The 17,531-nt window shown below is 57.7% G+C and overlaps 1 protein-coding gene across 12 annotated transcripts in view; it reads left to right on the top strand.

Annotated features, from left to right (window-relative positions):
- HDAC4 (histone deacetylase 4) overlaps nt 1-17,531 on the top strand; it is a 270,249-nt gene that overhangs the window by 53,075 nt on the left and 199,643 nt on the right. For 4 of the 12 annotated variants that reach the window (XM_081260589.1, XM_081260591.1, XM_081260590.1 and 1 more), the window contains exon 1: nt 14,831-14,885. The exons of 4 other annotated variants lie outside the window; for them this stretch is intronic. In XM_081260589.1, the coding sequence (XP_081116715.1) occupies nt 14,846-14,885 (40 nt within the window). In that variant the 5' untranslated portion in view covers nt 14,831-14,845. Of the gene's footprint in view, nt 1-3,845; nt 3,869-4,568; nt 4,629-6,649; nt 6,712-6,777; nt 6,822-14,830; nt 14,886-17,531 lie in introns of those variants that run through there. 4 more of the 12 variants (XM_081260586.1, XM_081260588.1, XM_081260593.1 and 1 more) reach the window with 4 other exon arrangements.

Here is a 17,531-nt window from a genome sequence, read left to right as displayed (position 1 = left end):
CGAGTGCCGTGCCAGAGCTGCTTGGTGAATGTGGACACATTCTTGGGGATTTTAACATGGAGGGGGTTTGGGACAACACGGGCCCTAAGGGCTGAGGCCCGCTGTCTTCAACCCAGCCTTGCAGAGTACAGGCTCACCCGCACTGACGTGGTCCCTGTCTCTTGGGTCACTGGCATAGTTACAAATGAGAGAATATAAAACAAAAATTTCCAGTTGCTATTTTTCTTTGACCAACTTGTCTCCCAGGGTTGACACGAGAGCCAGCGTGCATCTTTGGGGGGATGGAGGGATTTTCATCAGCACATGGTCAGCTTCTTGGCTGACCTGCCCATCATCTGGACGTTCTAGAAACAGTCTACCTCAGGGCATTGGCAGGGGCCTCCTCCACGTAAGCTGTAGGGGGTGGACTCCTGAGGGGGAAGTGCATTTTCCACGGACCACCCGCGCTCACTCTAGAATTGGGGCAGGGGCTACAGAAGTGCCACACTCCAATGACCATCTTGAGCCATTCCTGATGGTCCTCCAGAAGGTGCGGGAGGGGGAGGGCTTGGCACTGCTGCTTTCCCAGGGTGGATACCTCTGGTCAGTGCAGAGGCTCTGCTTCCTCCCTCCACATTCCTGCATCTCTCAGCACCTGGTCCAGTGTCCACCATGTGGACCCAGCAAGTGAGGGGTGTGTGCTCCCTGTGGTCTCTGCCTGGGGTCCTGGGCCCTGTTGCTGCTGGTCTCGCTTGTTTCTAGCTCGGTCCCCAGGACTGCTGCCCTCTGCTTGCCCAGTTCCCTCAGGACTTGCTTGGGTGGGGTGGGGAAGGACTGTGTTTCTCTGTTGGGACAGTGAGGAAGACAGATGAAGGAGTCCGGGCCACCGGTGTGCACCCCAGGCCTGTTTCTTAGAAGTGGGAAGCATTACTTAGTTTCTTTATGCCATTCTCCTCTGTGACACAGGGGTGCCAAGAGACGTGCCTCATATGCTTCCTGAAAGGCTTGTGGGTGGTGAGGGCTGGTAGCCTGGTGCCGGGCGGAGGCTTTGTGCCCCCGTATCTTCAGCTACGCCTGTCAGCAATGCTGCTCAGTCGCCTGCCCAGGGCCAGGTGCCTGGGCGCCCAGTCTTCTGGGAGAGGCAGATCCCAGCCTCAGCTGTGGAGGCCCAGGTCCTTGTTCAGCTTGAAAGGAATGTTTTGGGATTTGGAGGCCCTCAACCCAGGTGGCTGCTGCAGCCCTGGGTTGCCCAGGCCCTTCCTCTCCCAGGTGGCTCCACACCTACTCTGCTCCTCTCTGCTGTTTCCAGCCTCCTTGGCCACCTGAAGGCACCAAGGCAACTTAAAACAAGCTAAAACCTTCTGAAGTTATTTTGACTGCTACATGGTGTCTTTCCACTTTAAAGTCTTTCTTTTTCCTTACTAATTAGATCATCAAGTTTCCTTTTCTTTCTTTTAAACCAGCAGACAGTGTCATTTGGTGGAGGCCTTTCTCTGTGAGGCCTGTAGCAGGGGTCCTGTGTCGAGTGCCCCGCCCCCCGCCCCGGTCATTCTTCAGGACCCTCATCACCTGTGGCTGCTGCTGGCTCCCTGGTCTTTTCCTCCTTGTCTGTTGAGGAGGGTTTGAAGACTCAGCAGTCTCAGGGGGATGGGTGAGTGCTGTTTATTTCTCAGAATCCCTGCAGGTGGCCTGGGCAGCCACAGGAAGGAGGCAGAGGAGACTCACCTCCTTCCCTGCAGATCTCAGGACTCCAGTGCTGGGAGGTACCTCAGGCCAGGGGTGGCCCTGTGGGAAGTGACCCTGTTTTGTGTGTTGCTACACGCTGGTGGGCACATTGGAAATGCCCTTCCCAGGAAGACCTTGTCACACTATCCTGTTGCTGGGCAGCAGCCTCGCAGCCTGTGCAGCCTGCAGAGGTGCCCAGAGGCCAGGGTGCTGTGTGCAGCCTCGTATGCTGGGTCCCTGCTCGTGACCGCCTGAGTGCCTGGCTGCTCTCCTCTGCCCTTTTGGAAAGCCCAGCTGGACTGGAGACAAGAGGTGGTTGCTCCTCTTTTTCCTCCCTCCCATCCCTCCCTCCCTTCCATCCTTCCTTCCTTCCTTCCTTCCGTCCGTCCGTCCTTCGTTTATATATTTGCAGTGCTGGGGATTGAACCGGGGTGCTCAACTACTGAGCCATATTCCCAGCCCTTATTTTATATTTTATTTTGAGACATTGTCTCATTAACATTGCCAGGCTGGCCTCAAACTTGGGATCCTCCTGACTCAGCCTCCCAAGTGGCTGGGAGGACAGGTCAGGTCCACTGTGTGTGGTTTGAGGTTGCTGTTCCTTAGGGAAGCTCAAGAGTTAGGATGCTGGATCTGGGCCTCTGCTGCTTAGAGAATTTCACCTTTTACTCCTCCTCCAACAAACACTGAGCCCCGCTGTGCCAGGCTGGAGTGGGCAGCAGCAGGACACCAAGGTGAGCGTTTGAGGGCCATCTAGAAAGGTTCTGTGGCCCTTGGGAAAGAGGCTACGAAACCTGTGACAGTGCAGGATTGTAGGTGTCATCACAGAGAGGAGGCCAGCATGGCCATACCAGCAAGGGCCGCCACCGCTGGTCTGCATGGTGCTGAGTGCTGCAGGGCTGGGCGCCAGGGCCAGGGCTGGAGTCGTGGGGGCCAGTGGATGGAGTGGCAGGAGGAGGGGCAGCTGCAGGCCTGTGTCCGGCTCCCTCTCGCCCTCCTCCCTGACTGCGGTGCTCTGCTCCCTGCTGCGGCCAGCCTTTGCTGAGGAGTGGGCAGCACCCTGTCTGTGGTTCACTTGGCACCACGGGGGCCTCCCCTGGGACCTAATGGCTGGGTCCCCATTACTAGTGGATCTGTTTTGGGAATGGGACTGACAGTCCCGTGGGGCACTTTCTCCCAGTCGAGGGTGTCCAGCTAGGGCTGTGAGGCCTTATAGATTCTATGGACAGAACTTGGTGTCTCTCCCTGCCCCTGGCAGCTCAGTGACCTGCGGTTTGGTTGCAGGAAGTGCGGGCAGCAGGGTGCTAGAGAGGTACAGACAAGCCCTTCATTGTTGGGACAACTGATTTGATGTTCTTCAGCTGGTACTTCACGGCACCTCCCTCCAGGTCCTCACCAGTGGTCACACTGTACCTGTCATCTTCAGGTCATGCTGCCGCCCTACTCCTCTGCCTCTGCCAGCTTTGCTGAAGCCCCCAGAGCGATCTGCCCAGAAGGGGGTGGTGGCTTCATTCTGTCTGTGGTTCACTTGGCACACGGGGGCCTCCCCTGGGACCTCCAGTTCCCCGGGAGCTCCTGAAAGGCAGGGTGTTGCTGTCTATCTCACTGCCTCTCCACTTGGGTGTGCCTGGCACTTGGAGGGCCAAGGCTGGCTGTGGGGCCAGGCAGAGACCTGGGTGCCTGGGGCTGTGGTTGAAGCGTGGGGGTGCAGGGCTGGTCTCCTCCACACGTGCCTCTGTTCCGTCTGGGCCTGCAGCAGGGCCAGATTCCGGCCCACCCTAGGAGTTGCCTGCATACTATGTGAAGGTTCAATCTGGCAATGCCTCCTGGGACATGGTAGTTTCTTGGTGAATCAGCAAGTTTGGGCTGGTGCCATTTCTGTGTGAGCCCTGTGCTTACACAGTTATGAATCATCTGCTTGCCTCTTGATTTGCGTCAATCAAACCACATGTGAAGAAAGCAGCCATGAGCAAGGCTTTGCCGGCAGCTTGGCGTCCAGCAGGGGACATTTGCCAGGGACAGCCTCAGGGGCTGGCCTGTGTGCTCATCCTGGTGGTCTGGGCCTCAGGCCGCGGCAGCCGTGGGCTCAGGAGGCTTCCGGCCAGCCCCTCCGCCTCTCTTCCCTCCTGAAACCACCACTGCGTCGCAGGAGATTGGCAAGATGGTAATTATAGCTTGCTCTGCTGTTTACTGGTTTCCTGCGCAGTCCTGCGGCCAGCAGGATGTATTTGCAGCTCTGGGAATGTTTACAACTTAAAGCAAATCCACTGATCTTTCCTTCCCTGTCACACAAAATAATTTTAGGACTTGGCTCTTGGAAAAGATTTCTTGTAAGAAAGACTTAATTAAAAAGGGCTGTCACTGCCCCCCTCCCCCCAGCCTGGAGCAGCTGGGGAGGGCCCTAGGAGGTCTGTTTTAATCCAGCCTAAGGACAGGACTTCCAGTAGGGACTTCTGAGCCTCTTCCTTTTGGAGCAGCTTTTGGGACAAGGTTTGTTCTAGGTCAAGTTAAGTCACAGTGACAGGTCTTCTCTGTGCCCGGTTGGGAGAGCCCCGCCTTGGAGAGCCAGTGGGAGCAGGGCTCCCCGGGGACCTGCTCAGTGGTTTGCTTGCTCTGTTTTGTTTGAAGTGGGCAGATTATGTTCTCATTGTTACTGTAAAGGTTACTTTCATTATTGTCGAGTCAGCTGTTAAAGAGGAGCTGATGTCCTGGACCCCTGGTCACTCACGGCTGGGACTGGCATCTTAGAAGGCCAGCAAGCCCCTGCCCAGCCTCCCCATATCTCTTGTCTTTCTGCAAACCCCAAGCTTTTGCCCTCCACAAGAACATTTTTTTTTTTACCCCGTTAGGTAATTCCTGGGAATTGCAGCAACTGGCGGGGTCACAGGTGCCCATCTCTGGGTCTCCCTCTAAACAGCTGGGGGGTGAGTGTGATCCCCACCCCTGTGAGCCCAGGGCTGTTTGCAGCCTGCCCAGGGCCAGAAAAGGCCAGCAGCACAGAAGCACACCTGCCACCTGCCCAAGGCCTGCTCCCTTGGGGGCCATCGGCTTTTGTTATGGGAATCCAAAGCCCTTACCCCAGTGAGAGACAGAGGAGGGCAGCTGTGGCCCCTGTTGAGCAGGCCTGGCCTGGGGGCGTCCTGCCTGTCTGTGCTGCCATCCCTGCCTCCCTGCTGGGCTGCCACACTGCCTCCAGGAGACAAGACTGCTTCTTGACATTGGCTGTAATTCCGTCACCATGGCTGGAGCTGATCCGTAAATACCATCAAATAGTCATCATTTAAAATCCCTGATTGTCTCAAAGTTTTTAATATTTTTTTTGCGGGGGGCGGGGGAGTGGTATTTATAGCTGTTCAAATAAGTGATAAGTAAAGGTCCCTGGGCTGGCCGGGCCCTGTGTCACCTGTGCCTTGTTCATGCCAGTTGCCTGCTGGCCCACACATGCTCGCTGCACCATATTTGTTGTGGGTCCCAGGCTGGGGCTGGCCTCTGTGTGTTCCGTCTGCTTCCTGCCACCCGTGGTCCATGTGGGATGCTATGTCAGATGCAGCATCTGTAGGCTGCCAAGACTGGGGTCCTGCTTCCCACTGGGCGGTCAGCATTTCCCAGGGGTGTTGCCTGGCCTCCTTGGGGGCTGCAGGTGCACACTGGGAGGCTTGGTCCCCGTTGAGTTTGAGGAGCAGACCTCTGTGTGAGCTGGCCACCACAGTCACCCGACAGGCGGGTGCAGTGTTGCGGGTCTGAGTGTGACCATGAACTCCTGGTTAGTGCTGTTCATGCTTGGGCCTGCGCCGTCGTGTTTTTAGTGTTCAGAGTGCTCCGTCTTGTGAGGGCCCCATTAAGTTAGCCCTGGAGGCCTTTTGATGGGACTGTGTAGTATTTGATAAATTCCTTGCTTGGTTAGGACAGAACGCCTTGTCACCTTGTATAGTTCCTGTCCCCAAATGGAGACAGGCCTAATCTCAAGGTCTCCCAGGTCCCACCGCCCTTGATGGGTTGTGGAGTAAGGATGTGGGCCTCTTTGGGGGCCGCTGCTCAGCCTTCCATGCCCTGCCTCCAGACGTGCAGCTCCCTTCCGACCTCTGCCTTGACAGCATTGCAGGTGGCCAGGCCACTGTGGAGGGAAGAGGCTGCTGCAGGAGTGCAGGGCAGCTTGGGGCAAGAGGGTGGAACAGCAAGAGCCACGTGGGTGGGCATCTGAGAGTCCTGGGGACACATGTGAACTGCTGCTGTGCCGGGGCCAGACGGTGCCTGGCTGTGGCGTCCCTAGCAGCCAGAGAGGTGAGCCTCTTAGGGTACGTGTGGGCAGCCGAGAACGGTTCTGGCACTGGTGCCTGTCTCAGCCATGCCGTGTGAATGAAGGGACCTCATCAGGATTTTGCTCTGCATTCCCATTCTCTGATGACGGCGGACCCCTGAGCATTTTTTTCTTTTTTCTTTGTTTTTGGTACCAGGGATTAAACCCAGGGATGTTTGACCACTGAGCGCCAACCCTAGCCCTTTCTATTTTTTATTTTGAGACAGGATCTCACTGAGTTGCTGAGGGTCTTTCTAAACTGTGGAGGCTGGCTTTGCAGTCCTGCCTCGGCCTCCCGAGCTGCTGGGATTACAGGTGTGCCGTCACACCCAGCACTGAGTGTCTTTTCATGGGCATATTGGCCATTTGTACATCATCTTTGGGAAATGTCTGTCTGAATCATCTGTCTGGTTTTGTGTATGTGTATGTGTGATGCTGGGGATGGAACTCGGGTTTACACCTGACAGGTGAGCACTCTACTGATGAACTACATCCCAGGCCGATTTATTTATTTATTTATTTAGGTACAGGGGATTGAACCCGGGGGCACTTGACCACTGAGCCACATCCTCAGCCCTTTTTTTTTTTTTGTATTTTTTTTTATTTATAGACAGGGTCTCACTGAGTTGCATCAGGGCCTCGCTAAGTTGCTGAAGCTGGCTTTGAGTTCACGATCCTCTGACTCAGCCTTCTGAGCTGCTGGGATGCAGGTATGCCCACCACGCCTGGCTTCAGTCTTCTTCTGAGACAGAGGCTCACCGAGTCGCCCAGGCTGGCCTTGAAGTTGGTCCTCTGTCTCAGCCTCGCTCGTGGATCACAGGTGTGGCCACTGTGCCCGTCCTCCTTGTGTTGTTTGTCCTGCGTTGCTGAACTCTGGGTGTCCTCTGCACATTCTGGACATGGCTCCTGTGTTGGGCAGGTGCCTTCCAAGTACTGTCCTGTGGGCTTCTTCTTCCCTTTGTGAACAGTGTCCTTGGGAAACCAGAAGTTCTGTTGGATGACGTCCACTTTACCTTTTCCTTTCAGTGTTTGTGCTTGGTGTCCCCTCAGGGAGGCCTTCTGGGCTGTTCAGGTGGAACAGTGAGGTGGCCCTTCCGGGGCCCCGACTCTGGCTGCAGAGGTGTGAGTGCTGCCAGCCCCAGGTGTCAGCAGAGGGCCTCTTCTGTGGTCTTGCTGGTCTCTGCCCTTTCCAGCGGCGGGACCCACTTTCCCACAGTGGTTTGTAATTGAAAGTCTGTGGGAAAATGGCCAGACACACGGCGGCCTTCTCAGAGCCGAGTTTCTTTGTATAAACTGCTTTTTCACCATTATTGTGCATGGCGTGTTGGAACCTGCGTCATGCTGTGAACGCTCATCGGGTCGGTCTCTGGTACTAAGTGCTGCAGCATTAGAGAGTTCTTCCCCACACTAAGAAAAGGCCCGGAGCATTCTGACAGCTCTCTGTAGCTCACAGATGAGAGTTTCCCCCGCTAATAGGTTGATTATGAGAAGTGGAGCCACCAGAGTCCCACACTAGACCCCACACCCTGAGGGGACAGGCAGGGTCACAGCAGGGTCAAGGGCAGAGATCCCAGTTGGCCTCCCAGGGCTTGAGCCTGTTCAGTGGGGTGGGTCCTGGGAGGACGCACTGTCCATGGACGGTGGGCTCTGGGAAGGATCCTGGTGTGGTGTTTCCAGAACCCTGTGCTCACTGCATTCCGTGTTCCTGGCTGTTCAAACCTGGCAGTGCTTGAGGGGTAGAATGTGGCTGGTGGCACTTGATGAAGTCTGGTTTCTGTCGTCTTTGGCCATTCAAACAAGATGTGTAAGCACCAGCCTTCTCAGTGAGTCTGCGTTCCGAGTCTTGCATCTGCTCCAGGTGGATGAGAGTACTGCAGGCCTGAGTGTCAGTATGGCGGGGAGCCTGCAGCAAAAGAGGCCCCGTTTAGTACTGACCTAGGCATTACCTCTGTGGACCAGGAACGGTTGCTTTGCCTTCTCCTGACCTAGAGCTGGCCTGCCAGCGTGTGCCCGGCCTTGTACTGATTTTGCAAGGCCTCTGTGCATGCCGGTGTGGACTGGAGCTGCTCCAGCCACCCGGCTGCCCACAGCACAGGCTGGCATCACGCAGGCGCCTGGCTGCTCCTTCTGCAGTGAGGTGGGTCAGAGGGTGTTTGCGTACATTGTGAACTACGAGATGTTGAGTGAAAGTGGAGTATCTTGGGGCAGAGAAAGGGCCAAGTCCCCAGCAAGGGTGTGAACAGCTGGCTGTGTTAGCCCCCAAATGACTTAAACCTTCCTCTCAATTCTTTCCAGAGGCCTTTTCCTGGCCCCTCTGTGCTGCTGTCTCACCAGGGTGCTTAGGGCCTTTCTAAACTGTGGAGGCTGGCTTTGCAATCCTCCTGCCTTGGCCTCCTGAGGCTGCTCCTCTGTCCAGGCCAGCAGCTCTGGGCCTGGGGACTGCTGCGTGTCCTGTGGAGGTGACAGTCTGTTCCTTCAGCTTGTGGGAGTTCTCCCTCCATCCTGTACCTGCAGCTGCAGTCCACTGTGATCCTGGGGTGGGTGGACAGCAGTTTCCTCAGCTGACCCAGGCAGTCCTTGGCATGTTGAGGGTGCTACCTCCAGGGCTCAGGGTCCTCGTCAGCTTCCCAAATGGCCTCAGCTCCAGGAAGGGTGCACACCCTGGACTCCCCTTCAGGCGAGGTACCTATTCGTATATAACGTTGGGATGTCCCTTGGGGAGTAGTGCAATGTTGCCGCGTCTGTTGGAGGAGAAGTCCTGGCTCCTGTGAAAGCTGGGCACGGGACTGGGAGTGGTCAATGAAGATGAGCATTGAGGTCCCCAGCCAGGCTGGAGATGCAGGCCCCCCATCGACGTGGAGTGGTCCCCCTTCAGTGGCCAACCTGGAAGGCGCACAGAGTCACGTAGAGTGGCTGTGTCTTTTTCCACCAGCGCCCTGTGGAAGCTCGGCCTCTTGGCGCTTGGCGGGACCTAAGGGGCCTGGGTAGTTGTCTGCTGGGTGCATGTCAAGAGAAGGAGAGGGTTTGCCTTCTCGTTTGGTCATTGAATGGGGACTGGAGGTCGGAAGTTCACAGAGAAGTCCTGGGAACTGGAGTGGAATTCCGTGCTGTGCAGAAGGAGTCGAAGTGACGCCCAGGGATTACCAGGAGCTGGGACCTGCCTGTCCTTGTCCTGCAGACAGGCATTTTATCTGTCATACACACGTAGGCAGGCGCACTGGAGAGCACTCTCTAGGTGCCTGGAACAAGGCTGCTTTACGCTCAGCTGCACCCGTGACTGGCCTGTGTTTCTGGACGTTGGGTGAGCCCTGTAGAAGCCAGCACAGTAGTTCTAGGGGCACTTTCTGCACTCTCTGCCTCTGGGGGCCCAGAGGCTGGGGCTTGCTGGATTTTCCTTGGCCTTTGTTACCGTCCAGCCCTGGCCAAGCGCCCTGGGCTTCTCTGCACAAAAAGCCCTTTGCTTCCCCCCAGAACCTTCTGTCTTCCGCACTTTGTCTGACCTGTCCTTGGTTAAAGGTCGAAGGAAAGGCTGAAAGTCTGATTCCTGTGCAGTTTCCTGGGCGTCTTCCTCCCCATCCCTGACAGAGGAGTCAGCTGGAGCTGCGTGGCCCAGGGTGGCCCTGATTTGCTACCCCACCTTCAGGTCCTTCTTAGCCTGGGTGCTTCTGCCCAGGTGGTTCTGAGCAAAGTGTCCCGAGGCCTCTTGGTGAGGAACCAGGTCCAGGAGAGAAGTCTGACACCTGGATCTCTCAGTCACTCTCCTTGGAGGACAGTGTGGTCGCTGCTCTTCCCTCCATGACCTTGGGTCCATCCTGCTACCCACTTAGGATGGGCTCCCTCCTTCCTGGCCCCACTCCCTTGTGTGCTGGAGCGCAGGGGAAGGACTTGCAGAAAGAACTGATCAATCAAAAAGCTGCCATCAAATGAAGGCAACTCTCCTTCAAGGTGTTTCCTGTTGTATTAACAAGTCTTTGGCTTGATTCAGACATTGTTCTGGTGTATGCATGGAATCCAAGTGTAGCTCATAGCAGGGTATGCAGTTTTTTTTTCTTCTTAATGCTTGATGATATCTGTCTTTTCAGGAAAATGCCTTCATTCCTAGAAGAGATGGCATTTGAAAGACGACTTGTCAGGAATGTGATGAATTACTACGTGAAGACTCCACAGGAAGTGCGAGCAGTCTGCTCTGTGGCCACGGGGAAGCTCCTGGGGTGTAGAGGCCCCCAGGATCTAGGCAGTGTCTTTCCAGTTGCTGTGAAGGTAGCACAGTGGAGCCGGGGCTGATGGGGTGGAGGCCCTTTCTGCTGGAGCCCCCATGGCCGCACCTGCACCTGGGGCTCTCAGCTCGCTCCCACCACCATTGCTCCTTGTGAAAGAGTCTTGGGAGCCGTGGTTTGACACTTCTGGTTTGTGGCTAGTTTCTCATGTGTGCAACTCTCTGGCTGTGCAGGGACCTCTGGGAACAGTCATGCAGGGTTGAAGAAGTCCTAATCGGCCAGTGTCATAGTTTGTGGGCAGCTGCTAGGTGTGCTTTGAACCCTGGTGCCTCTAGTAGGAATGGTGAGCTGTGGTTCTGCAGTTCAGGATTGACTGTCTTCCTTTCCTGTGTAAATGGGAACTGTCCAATGTGAGGTAGGCTGCACGTTGCAGAGCAGGTGAGGTCTTCATGGGCATGGATCAGCTTCGTGGAGCGTCATTTAGGCACGGTGGGGGGCACTTGCTATGGGTCAGGCCCTTCCCTGAGCTCTGGGAGATTGGCCCCATCATCTCCTGCAGGTTACAGATAGGAACCCTGAGAGGTTAAGCGCTGTGCCTAGTGACATGTAGATGGCAGGTGATGATGGGGGTTTCTCAGGCAATCTTAGCTTTGCTCCTCACATCTGTGAGCTCTGGACACCTGCACACCAGGGAAGTGTCTCATGTCTCACCTCTGGTCTCGGCTGCTACTGCTGGTACTCTGTGTTGGGGGTAGGTGGGGCTGGCACCAGCAGGGCCTGGTGCTCGGAGTGAGAGCAAGAACCTGGCAGCCTCGGAGGCTGGGAGGTCAGATAAGCAGGGCATTTGTGGCTTCATCCAAGTCCCTTCACCCCACAGACCTAGCAGAATGCTGCAGGAGCTCATAAGTGACCTTGGGCAAGGCCTGTGACCCTGTCCATTGCTTCTGTCCTGTGCATGTCTTCCTCCTACTGAGTGGACCTGGTCATGCCAGAGCCTGGGCCAGCCTGGTGATTAGATCCCCTATGGGGTAAATGCTAGTGATGCCAGCTTGAAGCTTGGTGGGCATTGGCTGAGCAGGGGAGCCTAGGCAGAGGGAAGGCCAGGGACCCCTCCTGCACTCCCCAGGAGTCCAGGAAAAGCATGTGCTGGCGGGAAGAGCGCCATCTATATTCTTAGCTCTGCATGTTGTCCAGAGACTGAGCCCAGCTTCGGATTCCATGGGCCCCTGGCACTTGGGTCAGGACGTGGGGTTCCTGTGGGCGTTTCCAGCATGTAGGAGGGCCTTCCTGCCCACTGCCATCCTTGCCTGCCCTGTGCCTGGCCTCAGAAGCTGCAGGCTAGTTCTCTAGGAGCCCTCTGTCACTCCCCAGGTGTAGAGTGGATTTACATTCACGAGGGTCCTCATGCTAGGGCCATTTCTGAGGGCAGAGGGACATTGCCTTTCACCCCCATTTGCCCCTCTGTGTGGAAGGCCTTTCCTCTTATCAGGCGGCACTTCTTCACCTTCAGTGATGGCTCCGTGGACCTGAGTGGCACTCAGGCAGAGTGTGGCCCTCTCTGGCGAGGTCTCTGGACGGCCACTCACTCACGTCCCCCGCAGAGCCTCAGCTCTTCACTGTGCTTTGCAGGCCCTGAGTGACACCTTCTGCCCCAGGGGGCGCCTCTGTAGCACAATCTCTAGGACCCAGTGTGGGGAATCCAGGGCACCCCCGCCCAGGCCAGTGAGAGCAGAATAGTCCCCATCAGAGCAGGGGTCTTCCAGAGGGCCGTGTCCCGTCCTAGTCTCCGCGTGGCTCTGCGAGGAGGTGCAGAGAGGCTGCAGACCCTGGAGCCCCTTTTCCTGGTGTGGGCCTGGGTGTCCACAGGGATTCTTGGAAAGGACAGCCATTGCTGTCTAAGCTTCACCTCCCAATTCCAAGGTGTGTCTTTGTGTTTGCTGAGAACTCACAGGTTTGCAAGGGCAGGGCGTGTCCCCGTTAGGGAGTCCCTGCAGCACTACGAGAAGCTGGGATTTCTCTGGACTGTTTTGCCTGTGGTGGGCGACAGTGATAACAGTTCCTTCTCCAGGGTGATATCCAGCTGGTGCGCCAGCAGGTCCTCCACCTCCTGGCTGCCTCTGCCTCTGCAGCCTGTCCCAGCACTTGGCCCCAGTCCTGGCCTGCTGTGATGTGGGAGAGGAGAGGCTATCTGCACAAGCTTCTCTGCACCTGAGAAGTTCTGAGGCAGTTTCCAGCTTGTTGGGAAAAGAAAGACAAATTGCCTGCCACAGAAGGCACGGGGCGACCCATAGGTGGGGTGCCAGAGGGCGTGGGCCCACCCGGGGTCACAGCAGGTGGGGAGTGAGGGGTCGGTTCCTGGCCCACAGTCTTCAAAGCTGCCCAGGTGCTGGTCCCCCTGTGAACGAAACAGCTCTTAGGAGAGCAGGGCTGAGGAGGGTAGTGGTCGACAGAGTGTCCACAGGGGCTGAGTCCTCGAGGAGAAGCTGTGTCCTGTGGATGACTAGAGCACCGCTGGCCTCTCCATGCACACAGAGTTCAGTCTGAGGCCTTGACCATGACGCTAGCAGCCTCAGCGCCTCCTCGGTGGCTTCTGGCTGCCTGTGGCGGGCCTCCTTAGAGGGCCTCTGCAGCTGCGTCTCCATCTGCCTGATGACCTTCATGAGGAGTCTCACATCAGCACATCCTCAACAGACACTTAAAAACCCAGCCGACAAGCCCCTTCCCCACCCCATACCTTCCAGCACACTCAGAAACACCCGTGATGAGTCGGCCAACTGAAGCTGGACTTGGTCTTCAGCTGGGTGCATCTGTGAATGGGGCTGAGGGTCTGATGTGTTGACACAGGAGTCCACCACGCATGCAGATGGCCTTGGGGTGACCTTAGGTCGAGGTCTGGGCCTGTCTACTGAGCCCAGCCTTGGGATTTCCTGGACCCTGGGCACGTGGGTAAGGATGTGGGGTCCCCGTAGGCATTTCCTGTAGGCGTTGAATCCCTGTAGAAACCTAAGCTCATACCTCCCTGTCCTTGAGGGCTGCATCTGCCCCTGGCTGTCTCATGGGGGAGCCCCCTGAGGGCAATGTGTCCCTCCTCGGCTGCTCCTGCAGCTCCTGGGGAGCAGTGGGCAGAGGCTGGTCTTCACTGAGTGTGCTTGCTGCAGAGAGAGGTGCTGGGTGACCCAGTGCAGCCAGGGACAGCGGCAAGGCTGCCGTCACCCTTGTTGGTGGTGTCTCTTGGGAACCGCTTCAGGTGTGCCAATGTCCTCCCACCCTGAGGCCTTCTCTGACCTCTATCCCCTTCTTACCCTCTCCTGGGCCCCTCTGGAACAGACCCTTTAGGAGCTTCTGACTGCCGGGCCTCGACCTGCCCCCTCTCTGCAACAGTGGCCGTGTGCAGACTGGCCAGACCACAGAGTGTCAGTGGGAGAGCTGCCCCATCCAGGCTCCAGGGCCAGCGCCAGGCCTGCTGTGCACAGAGGCCCGGGTCCTGCCAGTTACTCTCTAGCCCTGGAGTAGTTGAGAGCAGGGGACTCTTGACCTGCTTAGGTGGGCACAGCTTGCTAGGTTACAGGGAAGAGAGCTTGTCGAGCACTGGGCTGGGTATTCTTGAAGTGACTGTGGGTAGCCGTGCACTGGCCTGAGTCCCTGGCGCCTCTCTGGTTTCTGGGACAGAGGCGGGCACTGACGCAGGCGGGGAGGAAGTGTTGTGTGTTGTGCAGGGCAGCAGCGGCTGGCGGTGTGTCTGCCAGTGCCATCTCTGGCCCAGGGTGGCAGACAGGCTCTTTCTCTCCGAGCTGAGATTCAAGTGGATGCCCCTCCCCCATCTCAGGAGGGCCCACTTTTCAGCCCCCCTGCACGTCCTATGGAGCTCTGACGCTTCCAGGTGGCCTCAGAGGTGCCTGGAACATGAGGGAGGGACCCCTGCTGTGCCCTGCCCTTCCTGCTGGTGCCCACTGGGGCAGTGGCTTAGGAGGTGTAGTGTGGGTGCCGGAACCGTGGCCCAGCCCCTCAGCGTGTCAAGGCAGGCCTGAGCCTGTCCTCTGGGCTGGAGCAGAACCTGTGAGGTGCTGTCGCCCGCGCCCCTCGCTCCTGGTCCTGCGTGTCGTGCTGTGCCCTGCCCTGCTGCCTGGGTCCTCTGGCACTTGGCTGAGAGTGCAGGGCCAGGCCACGTCCCTCAGAGCTCTGGACCCCGGGAAACAGCCTAGTGGAACAGTGGCACTGCCTCCCTCCAACTTGGCCAGGCAAGGAAGGGTGACCTCAGGAGACCCCGGCCTGCTTCTCCTCAGGCTTTCACCTTGCCTTCACCGAAGCTGCTCTTGCCCCTTCCTCCCGCTCATTCCTAAATCTCAAGGAAAACGCCTGGTGTCCCTCACAATGCCCTGGAGAACAGAGCCGCTGTCTGTGGCTTTTCTCCTCCTCCCCCTTTGGTTTTTATAGTGCTTCGGATCAGAGCTTCAGGAGCCACTCATCCTGGCCTTGGTATCGACCCTCTCCCATCGTGGTGTCGGGTGTCCCCCAAGGGTACTGCATGGCGAGGACCCTGGCTCCCACAGCCCCCCAGGGGAAGCGGCTGCGTTTCCTCCTCGGACTCTGGCTTCAAGAGGCTGCTGGACACTGGCTTTCAGCCTTGATGGCTTCCCGAGGCTTCAGGGGACGGTGTGTCCAGTGGGGTGGGTCTCTCTACCAGCCTTTCCTAGCCCCCTCTGGAAACAGGCTCTATCAGACTCCCAGTTGCCAGGTTTGGGCTGGCGGCAGGATCTGTCAGCTGGGCAGAGTGGCAGCAGTTGCCTGCCATGGGCACCCGAGCCTTTTGTGAAGGAGGAGTCTGTTGCGGTGTGGGCAGGTGATGTCACCTGGAGGGTGGCCCCGCCCTCCTGTCTTGCCCCCCCTCTCAGGAGGCTGACTCCCAGTATTCTTCAGGAAGAGATAGCCTCGCTTGCCTCCTTTACTTCCCTGGGTTGTGGGAGGAACTAGAAGATTCCCTCTGTGTCCCCAAGGCTCTCCCAGGTGACCCCCAAGGATGTGTGTGTGTCATTTAGCACATGGCAAGGTGCCTGTTTTTGTTGGGATGGAAGAGTGTTGTGTCCTGTCCTGGGGATGTTGCCTGGATGTGTGTGAGCAGCAGGAGGCCAGTGGCCTCCGGGGTCTGCGTGCCTCTCTGGACCCCAGCTGGGCACTGGGGGGTCGCTGTGGTGTGGTCTCGGCTCTGCAGGCTCTGCTGCTGGGTTCTCCAGACCCTCCCTTCACCTGCCTCCAGTGTGCTGGACGGCACTGCTCGCGGCTCCAGGGGGAGCTTGTCGGGGACTCTCACCTGCACATCTCCTGTCTTTCTATTTGACTTTGTGGGGTAGGCTGACAGGTATCAATCTCACCTTCATCCCCAAGCTTGTCCCCTGTCTCCCTCCCACAATCAAGAACAGTGGCCATGGAGACCTCAGTGCTGAGCCACATTTTCACATCTGCACCCACCAAGACTGGTGACTGCAGCCTAGCCTCCCCAGGCTGCTTCTCCTGGACCACAGCACCCTTGGCCTGCCTGGCCTCCTGGCAGGAACTGGGCATCTGAGGGGCTGCCGACAGGAGAGGGCTTGCCTGCCTGCTGCTCCGCGTGAGAAGCTCCATGCAGCCATGATGGCATGTTCGCGCAGTTCAGCAGGAGCTGCCCTCCTGCACTTCTGCGGTAGTGGGGCAGGGCTCGGCCCAGGGGAGGCCCATGGGAGACCACCGTGGATTTGGGACCTGGCAACCTGTTGGCCGGCTGCAGGAGCAGCCCTCAGGCCTGGCTGCACCGTGGAGCCAGCCCTGGCCCCAGGATGGCCTGCTCTGGAAGGTTCCTGGGGGAGGCGGTCCTGGCTGCAGTAGGAGACTACCCAGAGGAGGACGTGACTCCCATGGGCCATTGGGGGCTCTCTGCCCTGCAGTGAAGGATGGGGGACCCTGAGCTGGACTTTGGACAGTCGTGGACCCTGCTCTGGAAGTGATTTTGAGCTGTCTGGTTTCCCCTCATCACACAGATGTGACACCATCGCTGTCCTCCTGTCTTATAGTGAGGCACCTTGGCACAGCACACAGCTCGTCACTGGAGAGCCTGGTTTGCATCTTACATTCAACCCGGAGTCCGTGCTCTACTCACCCTGGGATGCTGCTTCCGCCTGTGTGTGCTCGTGCCAGACGAGCCGTCTCCAGCACTGGCAGACAGGCCTGGACCTGCCATCAGCTTGGGTCCCCCAGGGACCGGATACCCCCTTCTCTCTTTCTATCTGACTGTCCACAAATTGTGTTTTTTGGCTTCTAGAGGTGACGTCCTGTCATGGAATTCTGAGGTAGAATTACGAGTAAGAGCGTTCTGGGTATGGTGACTGCTGACATTTGGCTACCCAGCCACTGGCTTGCCCTTGACCTTGAGAACAGTTCCTTCCAGCTGCCCCCATATGCTGTTGCCAGTCAATGCTGTGTTCCCACACTCGGAAGGAGACCGGCCTCCAGGAAGAGAAGTTTCCTTTGCTCTTGGTTTTGCAGGTCCAGGGCCTGTGTGGCATGGTGCAGGCCCACCTCCTGCGCGTATTGGGAGCGGTGGCTGGGGCACCTGCCAGAGCAGGGAAGGGACCCCCCAGTGACCCAAGGATCTCCCACTGGGCCCTGCCTGCCCGAGGTTCCACCCCCTCCCAACACCACACCCTGGGGCCTTTGGAGCATGCCCATTCATGCCACAGCACTTGTCCTCTGTGTCACAGGATGCCCCCATCTTCCAGGCCCTGTCTCACTGCCAGGGCATGGACAGTCTGGGGCATTATTTGCCTCCCAGACTCTGGGTTGACGGGCCGATGGGCTGGACCCTGTCTGTGGAGGGGTTACAGTGCAGAAGCTGTCAGGCACAGGCGACTCCGAGCACCTGTGGGTGCCCCGCACACCCTGGGCTTAGGGGGTTGGTCTGGGTGAGTTCTCTGCGCTGCCCTTGTCAGTGTGGACTCAGAGGTGGGTGGGTGTAGATTCAGATCCTGCCCAGGGTGAACTGGCCGCACACCCGTGTTGTTTGTGGCTGTGCATAGGACTTCTGTGTGGGCTTTGTATTGGCCTTGCTGGATTCACTCATCCGTGCTGGTCTAGAATCCTCCCAGTGCCCGTGTGCCAAGGGCCACTGATGACCATTTGCTCCCCTTTTCCTTCCAGCACACCCTTCACTTGGGCTCCTCCCTGCGGGCCCTGGTGAAGGGCATGCCTGGGGTTTGCACCTGGGCCTTCTCATCTGGGGTGGGGTCTCAGGAAGCTCATTCTGCAATTGCTGACTGAGAGGCTGCTTCTGCCGACTGGGGGTT

This window comes from Spermophilus citellus, assembly GCF_964194105.1.
Source record: "Spermophilus citellus genome assembly, chromosome: 11".
NCBI lineage: Eukaryota > Metazoa > Chordata > Mammalia > Rodentia > Sciuridae > Spermophilus > Spermophilus citellus.
This window is presented reverse-complemented; position numbering and strand designations above follow the sequence as displayed.